Source organism: Schistocerca cancellata, chromosome 1 (genome assembly GCF_023864275.1).
Source record: "Schistocerca cancellata isolate TAMUIC-IGC-003103 chromosome 1, iqSchCanc2.1, whole genome shotgun sequence".
In the NCBI taxonomy this organism is placed as follows: domain Eukaryota; kingdom Metazoa; phylum Arthropoda; class Insecta; order Orthoptera; family Acrididae; genus Schistocerca; species Schistocerca cancellata.
This window is the reverse complement of record NC_064626.1, coordinates 785,565,037-785,585,439: the sequence shown is the minus strand read 5'-3', so window position 1 is coordinate 785,585,439 and position 20,403 is coordinate 785,565,037. Positions and strand designations below refer to the sequence as shown.

At 42.4% G+C, this 20,403-nt stretch overlaps 1 protein-coding gene across 1 annotated transcript in view; it reads right to left on the bottom strand.

The window, feature by feature from the left end:
• Positions 1 to 19,725, bottom strand: part of LOC126103415 (transient receptor potential cation channel subfamily A member 1) — a 194,009-nt gene extending 174,284 nt beyond the window's left edge. The window contains exons 1-6 of the mRNA XM_049912331.1: positions 19,684 to 19,725; positions 14,237 to 14,393; positions 8,238 to 8,328; positions 6,525 to 6,720; positions 2,819 to 3,028; positions 870 to 1,106 (exon numbers count right to left, since the gene is read on the bottom strand). Of these exons, the coding sequence (XP_049768288.1) occupies positions 870 to 1,106; positions 2,819 to 3,028; positions 6,525 to 6,720; positions 8,238 to 8,328; positions 14,237 to 14,393; positions 19,684 to 19,725 (933 nt within the window). The remainder of the gene's footprint in view (positions 1 to 869; positions 1,107 to 2,818; positions 3,029 to 6,524; positions 6,721 to 8,237; positions 8,329 to 14,236; positions 14,394 to 19,683) is intronic.
• Between the last annotated feature and the right edge of the window lie 678 nt (positions 19,726 to 20,403).

Sequence of the window (20,403 nt, the reverse complement as noted above, 5' to 3'; positions counted from 1 at the left end):
AGTGGAAAACTTACATTATTAATTTGAATTCGAGCAATAATTCGTAGAAAACACAGGGTGGTAATAATGAAACTTTGGCAATTTGAGAGGGCCTCCGTCAAAAACGAATGATCGTGGGACAATGAGCCTTCACAGAAACATTTGTAAGGACATGCGGAAGAGAAATAATGAATAAATCATTGAAAGAAACACAGTTTGATTTCGACATCAGAGGGTAACATTTGTTAATTGCGTACCATGTTTACGTTTCAGGTGATAAACGCTGTACAGTGCGATGACCATCTGCATCCACGACAGCCTGGAACCGCACTTGAGATCACTCTACTGCTGACCGAAACAACGGTGGACCATGGAATAACAGCTGTCGTGAAATAGCTTGCTCACTGCGTCCATCATTCTCGGGCGTGGCAACTGAAACGTCTTCAACAATTTGTCGTGCGATTGGCAGTCGGTCTCTCCCAGTAGCAATTCCCAAATCGACAGATAATTCGAATTTTCGAATCATGTTCTTCAACCCTAAAGCGGAAAGAGGACCTCTCCGTATGCGTTTAATGTGTCAAAGCTAGCAAAGAGCAGAAGCACTGTTGCTGCTGTTTTGATAAAACAACTTTACGAGTAAAGGTGTGCCCACCTTGCCCAGACCCATGCTGACTGTCTGCAACTGTAATGCACACTGATACTTGTGTTTCAATCGTACGTGGCCGTACCAGTACCGGCGTCTAACGGCAAATCCTGCAGCGCACAGTTTGAACATCTTTACTATCAAGTACATACGGTAAATAGTTTTTCGTCTAAGCTACCTCAAGTAGCGAAAGTTAAATCATAACCACCATGTATCTCAACTAGGAAGAGATTTTATTGATACATACTTCGCCAACAAGGTACTCGACTATTTCTGGATGGTCGAACATGGCGGCGCAATGTAGGGGAGTCATTTTCTGAACGTCGCAGGAGGCCAGACACTGCTGCTTCTCGTTGGGCTGCATTCTGAACATAAGTTTCACGATGTCAGTTGCCCCTTGTGCGCACGCCAGGTGAACAGGCGTTGACAGATCGTGTTGCTGAGTCGAAATTTTGGCACCAGATTTGAGGCACAATTCCACAGCCTGAAACAGAAGCACAATCTTAATTTTACAAAAAGCAAATAATAAGCTGTATCTAGCAAATATTGTCTTCTATTGTAGTGAATGCACGCCATACAGGTGTTATAGAGGCCTAATGATTGGCTGTGAGTATTGTGTAATGGGAAAAGACAAGCACAGCTTTCGCATTGTACTTCATGATTCTTCTGGATTTTCGGTTAATTACACATGGTTACACATCCTTTTGGTTCTGAGAGTGCCGTCTAATATTCAGATAATAGTTGCATTGTTGTAGAACTGCTAGTTTGAAATTCTGGAGATTTGCTGGAAGAGGTATTGCTAAAACAACTAGAAAGCGAAACTACGGCACACCACGTTGGAGAATCACGTGAATATGGAATCACGCTCCGTTTAATAATTTTAACAGATATATGAGTAAGCAATAGCAAATTTTAATATTAGTTGTAGCTACGAACTGAACCCGAGATTTCACGCAACCGCGGACTGAAATAGAGCAATTACACTGATTCTGAAATAATTTTTCAGTATTTACACATAACAGTTGATCCGTAATTTGACATTTCCACATTGGTCTAATTAAAAAATCAATACATTCAGTTTATGCGAGTGATTCACACTTTATTGAAGTCAGAAGAGGTGGTGTATGCTTCCACATAGCACCGCTCCATTAAATGCTGTAAACAACGTTTTCATTGATATTTCGAAAGATATTTTAGCCTTTAGTTTGATGATTTGTTGTTTGGGTCGGTGGAAAGAAAGAAATTCTGCCCATGGTGCGTTTTGTGTGACACCTTGCCCCAAAAATAGGCCTACTACCTTCTCATATTAGTTTGAAGTGAGTCATATTGGTCCTAAGGATATATTTTCAACGATAGCGGGAGATATCGATGAATAATCATTATTTACACCAACGACTGAGTAACGCTGGACTCTATGACGAAACTATGAAGACCACATCGCTGGGCCTGGTAATGTTGAGAACCTCTGACGTGAATGAGAGCCAGATCACGTTGCACCGTTGGATTATGCACTCATGTGATGATTATAAGCGTAATGATGACAATGGCGTCTTTTGCTTGAGCTACTACAAAAGGAATGAAAATTTCAGATAACCAGTAACAGTCAAGTTCCCAAACAATGACTTCCTAAAATTTCTATGGACCTATACCTACAAAAATTTCATTTACATTATGATTTCGTTATTATTTCTTTTATATTATTAATCTTTTTCGCTACAGGAAATTTTTGTAATTGTTTCAATTACGCACCGAATAATGTCGTATTTCTTCGTCATTAGTGGGTTTAATGTACGAAGCACCTCTTTTCCGTAGTTATTCGTCAGTTTATGTCGTATTTAAAATGATTATCAACAAACTAGTCTTCGAACTGAAGACCACAACAACAATAACGCCAACGTAAATTTACTGTCCTTGCATTTGTTTCAGTAAATAGTTTGAACTGGATCTAGCAGTTGTTTTTTTATATTTGCAGTTAGAGCTTTCAATTTGGAATCTGTGAAGCTTTTCCATCTTAACGCCAGTAGGCTGTTTTCCAAGACACGTTATACTGAAAATATTCAGCAGTCGAACTATGTAAATGCACAATAGCAGAGCAGAAGTATTTCGCAGAGACACATGTAACCTATGTATTAATCTTTTTTCGTACTTCTAAAGTTGGACTCAGTGCGAATGCCGCCAGTATTTATTAATACTCGCCTTGATGTCGCCTCCGTGTACAGCTGAATGAAGAGGTACATTTCCCTCCGAGTCGTAGAAAGAAATCATTTCCTCCCTGGAACAGCCTCTAGACTCGCCCCATTGCAAGAAGACTTCCATGGTGCGTGACGATGCATTCTTCGCTGCCTCATGGATAGGGTAGTAACCGTTGTTGCACGGTTTTCTGGGAGATGCGCCGAACTCTGTTATCTGAATTCATCAAAACATAAGGAAACAATACAGTTGAATGGTTCTGTGTTAGAAATAATATTTCAATCAAATTAATAAACCTTTAAATTACGGTAGTAACAGAAAGCAATACAACACTGGTTCTACTTTTTTTGTTTGTTATTTCTCTGAAGTATGAAGCACAAATTTTAACGACTGCTACTGTTTGACGAGATTTGTGAGAGAGGGAACAGAAGCAATGGATCCTTAAAGTCCTGCTAAGAGTTGGTGTAAATAATCGTATACGGCTGACACATATGATATTGTTGAACGCTGGTTAACGTCTCCCGAACAGGTAAACGTCATTTGTTTGACACTTTTTTTTTTTAAATTTTGCTTCTGGACAAAAAGTTATTTGGAGTTGTCATGATAAATGGGACACCATGTGTAATTATAACAATAATAATAATTATTATAGTAATAGAGGATAACAATAGTAATAACATGGATCATATTACTAGTTGTGAGCAAGAAAACAGACACTGAACACAGAGAAAAAGGAAAGCAAAATCGTAATAAAAATTCTAGGTCCAAAACTTGTAGACGAGTAATATTGACTTAGATGCAGTCATAAAATCAAACAATACGCAAATATTCGTAGTGACATTAGAAAACTCAGGTTAAGACTCTATGGACATATTAAAAGAATGAACCTAAACAGACTTACAAAACAAATAGCCGAGTTTTTTTAAAGCAGGAGTAAAGCCATAATGGTCCGCGATGAAATGAGTTGGCGGGATAAAACTGATCTAAAATTGTAAAGAACTACAACAGAAGGAGTCCAAAACCCAGAAATGATGGTTGACCAAGACGAAAAACCCAAGAAAGAAACTGGAACAACATAATATGAATGGAGGAAGAAAGTTCACAGAGGAAGAAAGTTCAAAGAGTACGAAAGAAATATGGGGACGACGAAGGAAGGAAAATGCTTATTTCTAAGTACTTTGTATAGTCCTAGTGAGATTAGCAGCATATAATAATAATACAGTAATAAATATATGGAATGTAAGAAATATTAGTATTATTAACACTGTATTAAGCATGGACATGTATGGCCGCAGTACAAAACGAATCAATATGGAGAAAAAGTTGACTGGGGAGAAGAAAAGCAGATATAATAGGCTCAAAAATCACATGACATGTAAGGAAGAAAACAGAGACAAAGTGATGAGAAAAGCATGGATAGTTTACCATGTGACATTGGTTGCAGTGAAGGAAAACATAAGGGATACGCCGAGAGCGAAGATACGCCTATGATAACAGATAAAACTTTCATCTCCTCTTGAATGCAGAGTGGTTTTGAATATGATGTAGATTATGGGGTAATTTGTTCCATGGTTGCTTGATAGAAATAGAGAACGAGATGGAGAAATTGTGTTATGCAGTGGTACGTCCCAGCTACAGGAATAACTGATCTGATATTGCAGTTATGGAATCATGATAGGTGTTTGTGTGAGGTGAAGTATTGAGGTTACCACGGACCACGAAACCGACGAAATCAACAAGGCGTCTGAGAATCACGCCACCTACCCTGTCGCATGGACTCCAACTGAGCATAGGAAGGGCTGACGTGATCAAACAACCGAACGTTACACACTTGTTGCAGCGAACGTTCATAGCCAGGTCGATTCGTCTGGGGTTTTCGCTATTTGTGTGATGTTGAATTACGTCTCAGTAGTAAACATTTGGCAGGGTTGAAGACTGGACTGATTATTGTTTAATTGAATGTGGCTATATTTTTCTAAATTTTTGAATAGTATTTACGCGAGAGAGATATTTTATGCTCGCTACAACAGTTTTTCAACCACATTTCGATGTTCACCCATGATCTTTTACTGCTTTTTGATTGTACCACTGAATACGTTTAAGAGGAACTGGAGGAACTGTTTCACGAATATGTCAGCTCCTCAACTTTTGGGATGATATGAAGGTGCTCTTTGACCTCTTGGAGTGTAATTTAAGACCCAGGTTTTGTGCCCATTTTGGTAACAAGATCACTTACGTGATGTTGGACTTTACTGCAAAAAAGTTGTCATTCACATATTATGTTAAATGGTTCAAATGGCTCTGAGCACTATGGGACTTAACATCTATGGTCATCAGTCCCCCAGAACTTAGAACTACTTAAACCTAACCAACCTAAGGACATCACACAACACCCAGTCATCACGAGGCAGAGAAAATCCCTGACCCCGCCGGGAATCGAACGCGGGAACCCGGGCGTGGGAAGCGAGAACATATTATGTTATCAAAAGCATCAGGACGGCTATCAGTGGTCATTAATTTGGGTGTGTCCACCCTTGGCCTTTATGATGACTGGAACGCTGGTGGGGATACTTTTAGTGAGGTGTCTGAAGGTATGTGGAGGAATGGCAGCCTATTATTGCTAAACTACCGGACCCAGAGAAGGTAGTGATTCTGAACGCTGGGGCCTGGAACGAAGTCGGCCTTCTAACTCATCCCAGAGGCGTTCTTTTGGATTCAGCTTGGTACTGTGGTCTGACCAGTTCATTTCAGCAATGTTATTGTCCACAAGCCATTGCCTCATAGATGCTGCTTTATGATAGTGCGCATTGTCATGCAGAACTATTTCTCTACTGTAAGCAGTACACAATGCTGTAAAATGCATTCATATCCTTTCCTTTCAGCATTTTCTTAAGCGCAGTAAGAGATTCTAACCTTAAAAAAAGACAATACCGTAACACCACCTAGCCCGTACTTCACTGTTGCACTACACGTGATGACAGGTAACGTTCTCCAGACATTCGCCAAACCCCAACCCTTCCATTGAATTGCCACAGAGTATAGTGTGATTCGTGACTTCAAATCATTTGTTTCTATCCACCTCCAGCATTGCTCAACACTAACTATGTAAATGTGTGACATATGAGAAGCAGCTCGAGTGTCGTACCTCCTCATTCTCAACTCGTTGGGCACAGACGTTGTGCTAGCTGGAGCACTGGTAACACTTTAGAACTCACGACTGATTCTTTCCCCTGATTTCATGCGATTTTTTACAATCACCCTCTGTAATGATCGACGGTACCCGTCCGTCAGTGCCTCCTCTTGATCTAGCTTCCGCGACACAATCACAGTACCAAAAGCCGACTTGGGCAGTTTCAGAACAGTTGAAATGTCTCTGATGGGCTTGTTACTCAGGTGATCCCCAATAACTAGTCCACCTTTGAAGTCACTGAGCTCTGCTGGCAGAGCCACCCTGCGGTTACTGCTTCTCTACTTCCAACGCAACACTCCTCACGTCCTCTTGTGCTGGAGGATTCGCCGTTCGTGATCAATTCTGTAATACACAAGGGTGTCCAGGTACTTTTGGTCAGGTAGTACCCTTGATACGGCAAAAGCAATACTCGGGCTGGCGCTTAGATGAAATTGGAGGTCGTCAGCAAAAAAGTGGTAATAAGAAGAACGAAGCAGGTGTGCGAAACAGTGGTAAGGTGTACAGTAGAGAGCAGCGACTCACCAGGATCCTGGCGCACTCCTCGTGGTCGTAGATGGCGGCGAGGTGTAGCGCCGTGCGGCCGTGCTCGCCGCCCTGCTGGATGTCGATGCGCTCCTTGTGCTTGGCCATCACCTCCAGCACGGGCACCTTGTTCAGCTCAGTCGCCAGGTGAATGGGCGCCTGCTTCTTGTCGTTCAGCACACTCGTGTCCACTCCGCTGCAGCGAAAATACGACACCGACGACTAATAGCCGTTCTAAAGCCGCCTATTTTGTTTTGTTTTGTTTTAGGGCGCAAAAAACAACTGGGCTCATACGCGCCCATTGTCGCCTATGACATACTGCAAGCTCTCAGATTTTTTTTTTTGTTTATAAAATTAAGTGAACAACGTTGGTAGAATGGAGAAATTATTGTTTATGAAACGCCATATAATTAAGTGAATAAATAAGTAGCTATAATTTTAATCGAGACTCCAAGAGCCGTCGTCTTGTAGGTTAAAGACATACCGACCAGCCGCTGTTTCGCCGCTGTTTCGCCCCTAGCGTCTTTCTTTTGCGGGAATGAATAATAATTGCGAAGCATGAAATTAACTTTCATATACATTGTTGTGGCGCGCTCTTTGTCTATCGAATCTCTTTAAGAGGTTTCTTAAGCTTTCAGTACTTTCTTTTTCTTTTCTTAAAGGGGTAAGTAGTTTGTCGAATTTTAATTTCAGTTCTTCACAGCATTCTGACACACTGAGAGCAAACGAAAGAAACAAATGTTATGCGCAATACTAGGATTGTTAAGTAAATGGGGGAAGTCCAACTTCTGGTATTTTAAGAAGTGAGGTGGCATACATTGACGATGCTGCTTTTCTCAGAAAGCCCCATCTAAAAAAAAATAATAAAAAAGTAATCCACTTATACACTTAAGAAATTATGGGAGATGTGGTTGGTTTTCCTACGTTAATTCGTCGTCTCGTGCACACTAAATTTACCCTTTTGTAGAAATTAATTGTACTCAAACAAATTAATTCATATTGCTTAAGAATCTTGCAGGAAGCTACAGTTTTCATTCACTCAGAAACAAGAATTGCTGATCACTGTCGTTGAGGAAAGTAGATTTCTAAATAACTAGAACAGTGACAGGTAACTGTTTTATGTTCACTCTTTTTATTTATGAATCGAGAAATATATTGCTCTTACTATTTGCTTAATGTATCATTATTTCAGATCTTTCTCACTTTCAGATTAATGATTTATTTAGGGGGCATTCTCTTCAGCCACAACTGGTTAACGATATTCGTATGTTTGAGATTATTCTGATGAAGAGAAGCTGTTCTTTGCGTTCGAGCCGATGCTAGTTTAAACAGAGTTCCCTCTAAAGCAAATCGGGAGGTACGCCAACCATCAGTTCAGAATGTAATCCAAATTGATTATCATTGCACGACACCGTACGCGCCGAAAATTATAATTCGCTTCTGGGGAAGTCTAATTTTTAGGTGAAAATACAAACAAAAATTTAAAAATTCGATATATTTCGCACTGAAAACAGTTGGCACGTAGTAGGTTGCCAGGAATTTTGTTTCCTTTTATTTGATTGCTTAACAATATAACTGTAACAAGATAACAATGTTACAAAAAATTATTGCACACAATCTATGATTGTGAGACGTAATATACCTGAAAACTAGGTAAACCTATCCTGAAGCAGACACATGCACCTATAGAAAAGAGTTTTGCTTGTAACTTACCACTGAAGAAGGTAATCAACAGCGTCCAGTGCGTTATGTTCAATCGCCACATGAAGCGGTGTGTTGCCTACGTGGTCCCTTATATTAAGATCTGAAAATAAATTTGTTAGTTACACTTCTTTATCTAGATTCTAACTAAACATGTGAACTGAATCATGGGACAACAAAAATTATTTCGTTTAACCCGACAGAAATATTTCTGTCTTCCATTATATATGTTATTTTATTTATCTCGGAGTTCATCTGAAACTCTGTCGATTAGTTTTGAGCTATTTATTCTTAGCTAATGATACAACTCTGATAAAAGAAAGAGAAACGTTCGTAAGAAAGTTATGATGAACAACGAAAAATTTTTCTTTACCGCTGAATTAAGTCAATTGATTTACACATACAAAATGTTTGCAAAATGTGAAAGTAGGTATGTAGACATTGTCATTACTTAGTTCTATTTTCACTCAACTAGCTACAGACGGCTTAGAATAACCCAAACAAGTTATTTAGTTTTTGTTTACATGAATAGGGGTCATGAACGCCGAAGAAGGGTTAGACAAATTCAATACCTGAACCTGTGAAGGTTCAATTCTTTAATAATTCACATTAACTGCAAAGCGAAAAAGCAATTGATTAGGTGCATCTATGCAAAAACTGAAACCTATATTGGTACAGAACATGCATCTAGAGTATACGTAAAGGGAAGGAATACTAACGTATCAAAAGTGAAGGTAAATCGTATTCCGTTGCCGTATGTGTATTCAAAGCAGTTCTATTATCTAGGGTGTTCAGCTATTATACGAACAGTGAAAAGGGTGAATAGAGCACAATGAAACAAGCAACTGATCCTAATAAACATAGGTCCAGAAGCCAATGGATTCCCCAATACAACGTATTACGTCTGAGTACATGAACACCTTGTAACAGAGAGACCAAGAATCCAAAAACTCAATTATTTGTTATAACCACAGGTTCTCCCATGTTTATGTTCGAAATATATACTGAACACATTTCTTCTTCTCCCTCCCACCCCCCCCCCCCCCCCACACATCTGCGCCCACTTCTTACTCCTTCTGTCTGTCCATCTCATTCTCCCACCTATAGCTGTCTATCACTTCGTCTCCCCCCCCCCCCCCCCCATGTTTGTCCATTTCTTTCACTCTCTCTCTGGCCATGTCTTCCTCCCCTCTATATCTGGCCATATCGTCCTCCCCCCTCTGTTTCCATAATTGTTTCCTCTCTTCCTTTTCCACCTGCCTAGTGTCCCTTTACACCTTCCACCTGTCTCATGCATCTCCCCCTCCTTCCCTCTCTCCATCCATTTATTCCTCCCTTTCACTCTGTCCATCCCCCCCCCCCTCTGTCCCTCTTAACCCTCATTGGCACCTGTAACACATTTCAATGAAGCAGGGCGATGCTGCTCCCAAATCACATCTGTCATGCAGGGCAGCCTATATGTTGAAGCCTGGCAAACCGTTTCTTACCCCTGATGTATTGGCTGCACTGCAAAGCAGGTTCATTTGGAAGGCCAATAGTTTCTACACAACGTGCCTATCGTGCAGGACATTCTAATTCTCTGTCTTCCTCTACAGTTTTTATCCTCTGCAGCTCCCTCTAGTACCACGGAAGTTATTTCCTGATGTCTTAAAATATGTTCCGTCGTCTAGTCCCTTCTTGTTAGTGTTTTCTGTATATTCCATTCTTCACTGGTTCTGTGGAGAACTTCCTCATTCCTTACCTTGTTTGTCCACCCAATTCTCGACAATCTTCGACATCTTCGATTCTCTTCCATTCCATTCATTACCAAACAATGCTGTGCTCCAAATGTACATTCTCAGAAATCGCATTCTCAAATTAAGACCTATGTTTAATACTAGTAGACTTCTCGTGTCCAGGAACGCTTTTTTTGTCTGCGCTAGTCCGCTTTTTATCTCTTCCTTGCTTGATACACTGGACTCGCATTCGGAAGGACGACGGTTCAATCCCGCGTCCGGCCATCCTGATTTAGGGTTCCTGTGATTTCCCTAAATCGCTCCAGGCAAGTGCCGGGATGGTTCCTTTGAAAGGGCACGGCCGACTTCCTTCCCCATCCTTCCCTAATTCTATGAGACCGATAACCTCGCTGTTTGGTCTCTTCCCCCAAACGACCAACCTTGCTTGGTCCATCGTTTGTTATTTTGCTTCCAAGGTATCAGAATTCTTTAACTTCATCTACTTCGAGAATATATTTTTTTAAATTTCTCGCTATTATCATTTCTGCAACTTCTCATTACTTTCGTCTTTCTTCGTCTTATCATCAGTTGCTATTCTGTACTCATTCGATGCCTGTACATGGCTGTATATTTTCAAGAACCCCATATTTTCCGAATGTATTGACTGCTACACAGATTGTTCCTGGAGTTCATCGACAGTATCAACAGGACTGGAATACACCAAGCTTTTAAATTTTACCACACAGAAAGCTCAACAGGTTCGAGTTGGGGACCTGGGAGGCCATAGTGCTGGTAAGCTGCGACCACTACACTTTTTGTAGAAGTCCTTCTCACACTACTTAAGTAGCTGGAATGATGATAAAATCAAATGAGAGCAGTTTATCGCTTTGAAATTTACGCCTCCCCGTTGCCTTACAGATGAGCAGTGTTGTAACATTGGCGTGACTGCCCTTGTGCTTATGTCGTATCGGTGAAACTATTGGTTTCCAGACATATGTTTATTGGGATTTTTCTGCCTATTTCTTTGTTCTGTACTCGCCTCTTTCGTCAATATGGACCTATAATAGTGAAACATCCCTTATATTTTGCGGCAGAATACGGTCGCTATCGATTTGGGACAGCAGGCAGATGTCTTGACAGCTCTTTTGTTATATCTGTTATTCTCAGACAGGCATTTGTCGCACACGTCTGGCAGTTACTGGCAACTGTAAACCTGAATTATAAATATACCGTGTAAAAGTATGATGGGAAGGTACTCACGTGTCAGACTAGAATCAGGAAAGGCAGCAAACTAATTTTTTTATATAATTGCTCCGTTCTGGGCCACGAGATTATAGACTATACTGCTTCATAGTGTTAATTGCTTTGTTACGTACGAATAGTCTTTGTCAGGAGTCACGCCAGATGGAATATACAACTAGTAGGAAATTGTCCTCCTGTAGCATCAACGCTTTAAACAAAACAATTTATGTGAATATTCAAGGTGATTCGTTTGCTGTTGTGTCCCCGCCATGCAAATGAGATAAGGATAAAGTTCACACATGTCAGTTTAGTCTCTGTCGCGGCATGTGAACGGGAGAGGACCAGGTGCACTATTCTGATCGAATGCCACGTTTAATCATAAAATGCTGGCTTTGACTGGTGATATTTGCGTAATCGGAGGTTTTTGATTTATGATTCTTGGGCAGCGGTCCAAGGCATACAGTAGTGGAAATCAGTATAGAGGCAGAGTTCCACGAAATCAGTATTACAGTGTCTGAACAATACATGTATCGAATTTATTATGAAAGTAGTAGATACATATAAGACATCAACAATCATGACTGAATCTCATAGTTTCTTTTATAAGACGAGTTTGCATTTCTTCTACGGAAATTCGTATAAAGACACTCACTGTTCTGTCATGTTATTCCACTGTTAGCACTTTTTCCAACCTCCGTTCTTTGTAATTACTCCAAAAATTTTCTTTGGAATTGATTTTGTGAGCGTTCGTAGTTCATGCAAAGAAACTGGCGCCCACTCTTCTGGTATCATTCTTTTCAGCTCACATACAGCCTCAAATTTCCACCCATTACGAAAAACACGCCCTGAAAGTATTCCTCAGATGTTTTCTATGAGGTTCAAATCTGGGTTACGTGCAGGCCAGAGCAAGACATCGATATCTTTATCTTCAAGCCACTTTTTAGTTGTAACAGAAATACACACATAGGCATCTAGTTGCAACATTGTATTTTCGTCCCCCAGGTCCTCATAAATTCTGATCTATTCTGTCCCTAGTTCTCAGTGTACTTGTTAGAGTTCATTCTGCGAAAATTTCTGCTCATTCTGACCAGCTCCTTTGTTTCAGAGCATGGCAATAATATATAAATCCATCCTGTCCATCTAAAATAAGTCCATTACATATGTCTTTCAGCACAGTCCTATCTAGCCTCTTAATGTTCGGGTGTTAGAGCGGGTTTCTGCAATCATTTATTGAATGCAAGATATTTGTCATGTGACAAGATTTGTCGCACACGTCTGACAGTTACTGGCAATTGTAAACCAGCAACAAACTGAGAACAATAACATTTTGTGGCCCTTGATGTGCGCAAAAGTAACCCTTTCTATACCTCAGATAATTTTCTACTTTGCCCATATCTTCTGTTCTGTCCACATGGGGCTCCCAATCTAGCGAAATTATCGATCACTGTACTTGAACAGTTCAACTTCTTGGCAATTTTACGATTAAAGGATCACATTTCCCTCTACACACCGATTTTTGGGTTTTCATCACACGATAACTGTTTTCCTTGTGGCATTGTGACAGTCGTGGTTTATTTACGTGATAGGCATTGTCACTAATGGTGTCTTCTGTCTCAAGCAAAGGCAGTTATGTACACAGTAACACCGCACAGAGCCGACTGCCTTCATACCGAGTTCCACCCTCCACCACCTGAATCGTTGATGTCTTGTTATATACTGTACAACTAACATCAAATGCGATACCATTTAAGTGCATTTGTCGGTGCACTGGATTTCATACTATTGCATATACATTGTGCACGACTACCGACAGTGTTAATTTTCTTGCAAAAGTCCATGCTGTTATACTGATTTCCACTGCTGTAGTTCTCTGCCTAACGTTTGGTCTTCCAATGCTGGATACGACTCAGAAAGCAGTTACAGTCTGAGACAAGCTCAGGAAGCCGAACTGTTTATATACATCAACGTAAAAGTCTGTTCGTCACGTCATTGGACCGCTGCTAAGAAGGCGAAGTCATGCCGACTTATTTCATTGCCGCTGGTCTCGGTAAGATTAAATGTAGTGACATTAGAAGTTGTAATGGTTCTATATTTACGTGACCATTACGGCACTCCAACCCCAGTTCTCGATACCAGTAATATCGCACTACTTTTCTGCGAAGTAACAGACATATTTTTGTGACAATATTCATATTTGGTTTTATTAATGTAAAGGTACTCCGATGTATCGATATATTACAGTGATATGATTCTTGTGTGTATTCATTTCTGTGAGACTGTCATAATCATTGACTTACTTGTAACCGTTTTGGCGCGAATGCGCACAGAGCAGTCTTCGTTTCACTTTTCAAAAGTTAAGTTGTTATTTCGCTTTGTAAAAGAACAGTCAAGTCTTGTGTTTGGTTAAAGTAGAAATGAAATATATGAAGATTGATACAAAACTGTTTTCTTGATGATGTGACAATTAAGAATAAGTATATGTGAATTTACAAGAAGTTTAATAAAAATGTGGATCGTGAACATCAAGTCCAAAATTATTTCTGCCATACCATTATTCTGATCTGGGATTGTTTGATCATTACGAATTTCCTGAAAAACGCGTTTGTTAGGTCTTCAAATATTGCTGAAATACAGATCTGGACCTTCTAGCAGTCAAAGTGGAATTACCTTAGAATCAACAAGATGAGCCATAACAACTTCGACGAAACCTACGTGAGAATCTATTCAAGATAAGTGCCAAAATTAATGATTTTTTTTTTTTTTTACAGTGACTTCATTATTTCCATTCTGACGATACCATCGACAGTCAATAACTTTGTTGTTGCCCGATAAAGCGAACATATGCTGCGTGAGCAACATTATTGATCTGATCTTTAACCTGCTTTGCATGTGGTGATTAGAAAGTACACAGTTGTGATTGATAGAAACGTCCCATTTTTGGGATAAAGTTAAATTCGGCATGTGTAAAGAATCGAGACGGATGTTTAAACGTGTGCCGCGAGTATGCAGAGAGAGAGAGAGAAGGACAGAGAGGAGTGAGGCGCGTGGCCGTACCTCCGCCGTGCGTGGCGATGAACTGCAGGATGTTGAGCTTGTTGCGCGCGGCCGCCTGGTGCGCAGCGGCGCGTCCGCGCGAGTCGCGCACGGCAAGGCGTGCAGGCTCCGCCAGGTACAGCCGCCCAAAGTCCTCCACGTTGCCGCTCTCCGCCGCCTGCAACAGACACACAGCTACGTTCACTCCATGCCGTATACCAGTTCTGTGTCACGCATGGCACTCCACAGAAAATGATTCCAGACGGGGCAAAATTCTAAATCTGCTATTTTTTATATATATATATATATATATATATATATATATATATATATATATATATATATATATAACTGATTTGGTGTACTTTGGGGTTGGTTTGGGTTGTTTGGGGAAGAAGACCAGACAGCGAGGTCATCGGTCTCATCGGAATTGGACGGGGACGGAAGTCGGCCGTGCCCTTTCAAAGGAACCATCCCGGCATTTGCCTGGAGCGATTTAGGGAAATCACGGAAAACCTAAATCAGGATGGCCGGACGCGGGATTGAACCGTCGTCCTCCCGAATGCGAGTCCAGTGTCTAACCACTGCGCCACCTCGCTCGGTGGTGTACTTTGAAAATGTTTCGTACACAAGGACTAGTTTTGACAGTAACTAAGCAAAAATAATTTATCTGAAACGATGGTTAACTGTCCACTTATTATTTTGATGCCCACACGCTATGCATAATTCAACAGTGTATGAAAAGCTTGAATACCATATTGCAGTGCATGTGTTATTCCAAATTATGATGCAAGGTTTTGCTTCAAAGGCATATGGAAGTTTGGGTCCGGCCGTCAGTTGTGCACGGATAGCGCAATGGTAAGGCGACCACTCGCGATAAGCGGGAAATCCAGGTTCGAGTCTCAGTCTGTCACCAATTTTCACGGTCGTCATTCCATTCTGCAGCTGATGGTTGTCCATATTCGAAATTGCGAATACATTAAATGTGAAATGCTTGAAAGTCCCTGGGACTTGCAGTCGTGTTGATAGATCGTTGTAGAACGAATTTCGACGGCGTAATGAGCTTTATCATCAGGTTAGTCCGGCTGACTGACATCCTGGACCAGTGGGTGTATATATATATATATATATATATATATACACTCCTGGAAATTGAAATAAGAACACCGTGAATTCATTGTCCCAGGAAGGGGAAACTTTATTGGCATATTCCTGGGGTCAGATACATCACATGATCACACTGACAGAACCACAGGCACATAGACACAGGCAACAGAGCATGCACAATGTCGGCACTAGTACAGTGTATATCCACCTTTCGCAGCAATGCAGGCTGCTATTCTCCCATGGAGACGATCGTAGAGATGCTGGATGTAGTCCTGTGGAACGGCTTGCCATGCCATTTCCACCTGGCGCCTCAGTTGGACCAGCGTTCGTGCTGGACGTGCAGACCGCGTGAGACGACGCTTCATCCAGTCCCAAATATGCTCAATGGGGGACAGATCCGGAGATCTTGCTGGCCAGGGTAGTTGACTTACACCTTCTAGAGCACGTTGGGTGGCACGGGATACATGCGGACGTGCATTGTCCTGTTGGAACAGCAAGTTCCCTTGCCGGTCTAGGAATGGTAGAACGATGGGTTCGATGACGGTTTGGATGTACCGTGCACTATTCAGTGTCCCCTCGACGATCACCAGTGGTGTACGGCCAGTGTAGGAGATCGCTCCCCTCACCATGATGCCGGGTGTTGGGCCTGTGTGCCTCGGTCGTATGCAGTCCTGATTGTGGCGCTCACCTGCACGGCGCCAAACACGCATACGACCATCATTGGCACCAAGGCAGAAGCGACTCTCATCGCTGAAGACGACACGTCTCCATTCGTCCCTCCATTCACGCCTGTCGCGACACCACTGGAGGCGGGCTGCACGATGTTGGGGCGTGAGCGGAAGACGGCCTAACGGTGTGCGGGACCGAAGCCCAGCTTCATGGAGACGGCTGCGAATGGTCCTCGCCGATACCCCAGGAGCAACAGTGTCCCTAATTTGCTGGGAAGTGGCGGTGCGGTCCCCTACGGCACTGCGTAGGATCCTACGGTCTTGGCGTGCATCCGTGCGTCGCTGCGGTCCGGTCCCAGGTCGACGGGCACGTGCACCTTCCGCCGACCACTGGCGACAACATCGATGTACTGTGGAGACCTCACGCCCCACGTGTTGAGCAATTCGGCGGTACGTCCACCCGGCCTCCCGCATGCCCACTATACGCCCTCGCTCAAAGTCCGTCAACTGCACATACGGTTCACGTCCACGCTGTCGCGGCATGCTACCAGTGTTAAAGACTGCGATGGAGCTCCGTATGCCATGGCAAACTGGCTGACACTGACGGCGGCGGTGCACAAATGCTGCGCAGCTAGCGCCATTCGACGGCCAACACCGCGGTTCCTGGTGTGTCCGCCGTGCCGTGCGCGTGATCATTGCTTGTACAGCCCTATCGCAGTGTCCGGAGCAAGTATGGTGGGTCTGACACACCGGTGTCAATGTGTTCTTTTTTCCATTTCCAGGAGTGTATATATAACTGATTTGGTGTACTTTGGGGTTGGTTTGGGTTGTTTGGGGAAGAAGACCAGACAGCGAGGTCATCGGTCTCATCGGAATTGGGAGGGATGGGGACGGAAGTCGTCCGTGCCCTTTCAAAGGAACCATCCCGGCATTTGCCTGGAGCGATTTAGGGAAATCACGGAAAACCTAAATCAGGATGGCCGGACGCGGGATTGAACCGTCGTCCTCCCGAATGCGAGTCCAATGTCTAACCACTGCGCCACCTCGCTCGGTGGTGTACTTTGAAAATGTTTCGTACACAAGGACTAGTTTTGACAGTAACTAAGCAAAAATAATTTATCTGAAACGATGGTTAACTGTCCACTTATTACATTGATGCCCACACGCTATGCATAATTCAACAGTGTATGAAAAGCTTGAATACCATATTGCAGTGCATGTGTTATTCCAAATTATGATGCAAGGTTTTGCTTCAAAGGCATATGGAAGTTTGGGTCCGGCCGTCAGTTGTGCACGGATAGCGCAATGGTAAGGCGACCACTCGCGATAAGCGGGAAATCCAGGTTCGAGTCTCAGTCTGTCACCAATTTTCACGGTCGTCATTCCATTCTGCAGCTGATGGTTGTCCATATTCGAAATTGCGAATACATTAAATGTGAAATGCTTGAAAGTCCCTGGGACTTGCAGTCGTGTTGATAGATCGTTGTAGAACGAATTTCGACGGCGTAATGAGCTTTATCATCAGGTTAGTCCGGCTGACTGACATCCTGGACCAGTGGGTATATATATATATATATATATATATATATATATATATATATACCCATTGCCTTCCCCCTCCACTGACCCCTTGTATGGACCAAAGATGTGCCGGCTTCTGTCGTGGGACTGAAAATGAGACTGAAAATCCTCCAAAAGGGCGGAAACGGAACACTGAGCACGGCGAAGTTGGAGCGAAGACAAGGACCGCCACTCGACCCCCACCACCACGGGCGGCAGCACATCGTGTCGCCTATACACGGTGCAAGTAGAGGGGGGAGACAACCGGTATATATATATGGCACCCACTGGCTTAGGAGTCAGTCAGCGGGAGTAACCTGATGGTGATGGCACCTTCAGCCGCGAAAAATCGTTCTAAAACGACCAGTCAATCCAGGTGCATTCCCAAGAGACTTTCAACCAGCACATTTGTCAGGAAAACCTAGAAAAACAGCGTATTAAATCTTTTACTATTAACGACATGAATTACGAAGCTACCTGATTAATAGTAATCATTCGGAGAGGAGAGACAAAAATGTTTTCCAACAGTCAAGAAAAGATAACGTGTAACTCAACCAACACAACTGTAGGTCATGTCCTGAAGACTGCTGCATGTTCATGCTCGTTCATTTTGATGAGTGCCGGCGCACTCGATAGGCTGAGTGATATGGTTGCAGTAGATAACACTGATGACCGAGAAACAACAGTTTACTATGCTTATCCAATACGGATATGTTAGAACCCGTGACCATTAATTGAATGTAAGTACATAAAACTGGAACCAGTCACTTTTTTGAATAGTTATTTATTATTCCATGAACCGGTTTTCGAACCTTAATAGGCTGAACTTCAGGTGCTTTTCTGGAAGTTACATCGCTATTTCTAGCATATTGCTGTGACAAAGATGGAACATGCTTTAATGTACCGCCATGTGTTGTTTATCTGTCGATATGGTTGCAAAATTTTAGTTTTACACTTACTGCGACAGTCTGGGCGGCCTTTTTCTGTTAGGGTTCATCTGTCTGCTTCCATTTTGATGGGCAGTTGGTGCATCACTTCACACACTGTTACACAATCTGCATACATTTAGACTGTGATAGTGAATTTTTTCCAGCATCCAGTATGTGCTATACAACAGTTGCTTGTTACAAAGAACTTGACAAAAGACATGACATAGGCCTACTTTGCAAACAAAAACAAATAACATATCTGAGCAAAGTAGGCCTATCTCTTGTCAACTTGCTGGATGCTGGCAAAGTTTCACTATCACGGTGTAAATCTATACAGATTGTGTAACAGTGTGTGTAGTGATGTACCAACTGGCCATCAAAACGGAAGCAGACAGATGAACCCTAACAGAAAAAAGCCGGCCACACTGTCGCAGTAAGTACAAAACTAAAAAAAATGGTTCAAATGGCTCTGAGCACTATGGGACTTAACATCTGAGGTCATCAGACCCCTAGAACTTAGAACTACTTAAACCTAACTAACCTAAGGACATCACTCACATCCATGCCCGAGGCAGGATTCGAACCTGCGACCGCAGCAGTCTCGCGGTTCCGGACTGAAGCGCCTAGAACCGCTCGGCCACCGCGGCCGGCACAAAACTAAAATTTTGCAACCATATCGACAGATAAACAATACTATTGACGATACATTAAAGCATGTTACATATTTGTCACAGAGCCAGAGCTCAGCATTATGCTGGAAATAGTGATGTAATTTCCAGAAGATGAACCAGAAAAGTTTCGAGAACCGATTCATGAAATAACAATAATAAAAATGACTGGTTACAGTTTTATGTATTTAGATACAACACTTTCTAAGCTTCAGACAGTCATTACGTCTTTAGCTACGTGAGAGAGACACGCCCCACTCCAGCGACACAGCTTGCTGAAGACTCGCAGGCGTCGGCTTCCCTCCTGGTGCGGCGGTGCAGCGTCAGCACCCCGTGATGCTGGCGTCGGCAGAGCGACTGCCATGACGTCAGCGGCGCTTCGTGTTCTGCAGCGGCGGACGCCCACACTTGACGCCGTTTCGCACACATCAGCGACGCGATAGTGCCGTTAACGGCCCGTGGTTGCTTCGGCCGCGGTGCCACAGTTGTGCTTATTCACAGTCAGTCAATTTTTATTCCGGCGTGCGGCAGCGTACTTGAGGGGCCGAGATGCCGAAGTTATCGGAAGACAATCCCATGTTGACTGCTGAGATTTTGGATGAAGAAGAGGAGAAACAACTGAAAATCGGAAGTGGAATCGTCAGAAGGGAAATTTGCCACGCTACACAGTGAATTGAAGGACGATGGAACAAAGTCTTATGAATGTTTCAGAATGTCAGATAATTCATTTTACTTCTTATTGGACAAGTTGCATCTTCATTTGCAAAACCGAAACACACGCTGGAGAAAAGCCATCATAACAAGCGAACGCTCGCAGTTTCCTTGAGGTTACTTAATATATAATACGATTAACTCCCACTTTGATAATTAAATATACGAAATCAACATTCATCGTCATTGGATTCTGTTGTATGGTATTGTTTTCTTCTGTTTTGGGCGATATCGCCAAATTTTCGTTTGACATGTCTACTTTTTTCACATATTTGGGCACTAGAGACACTCTAAACACGATTTTATATAGTCATCGCATGGGACTTAGCGCAGTTCTGAAGATCGTATGAGAAACCTACAAGATGTTACGGACAATATAATGGATGGATTTATTCCTACAGTGACAGAAGAAATATTGAAGAACTTGGCTAAGGATTTTTACGAACTGTGAAGTTTTTCCTAACTTTATAGGAGCTATGTACGGGAAACATTTTTCCATTCAGGCTCCTTTGAACATCAGATCACTATTCTTTAATTATATGAAG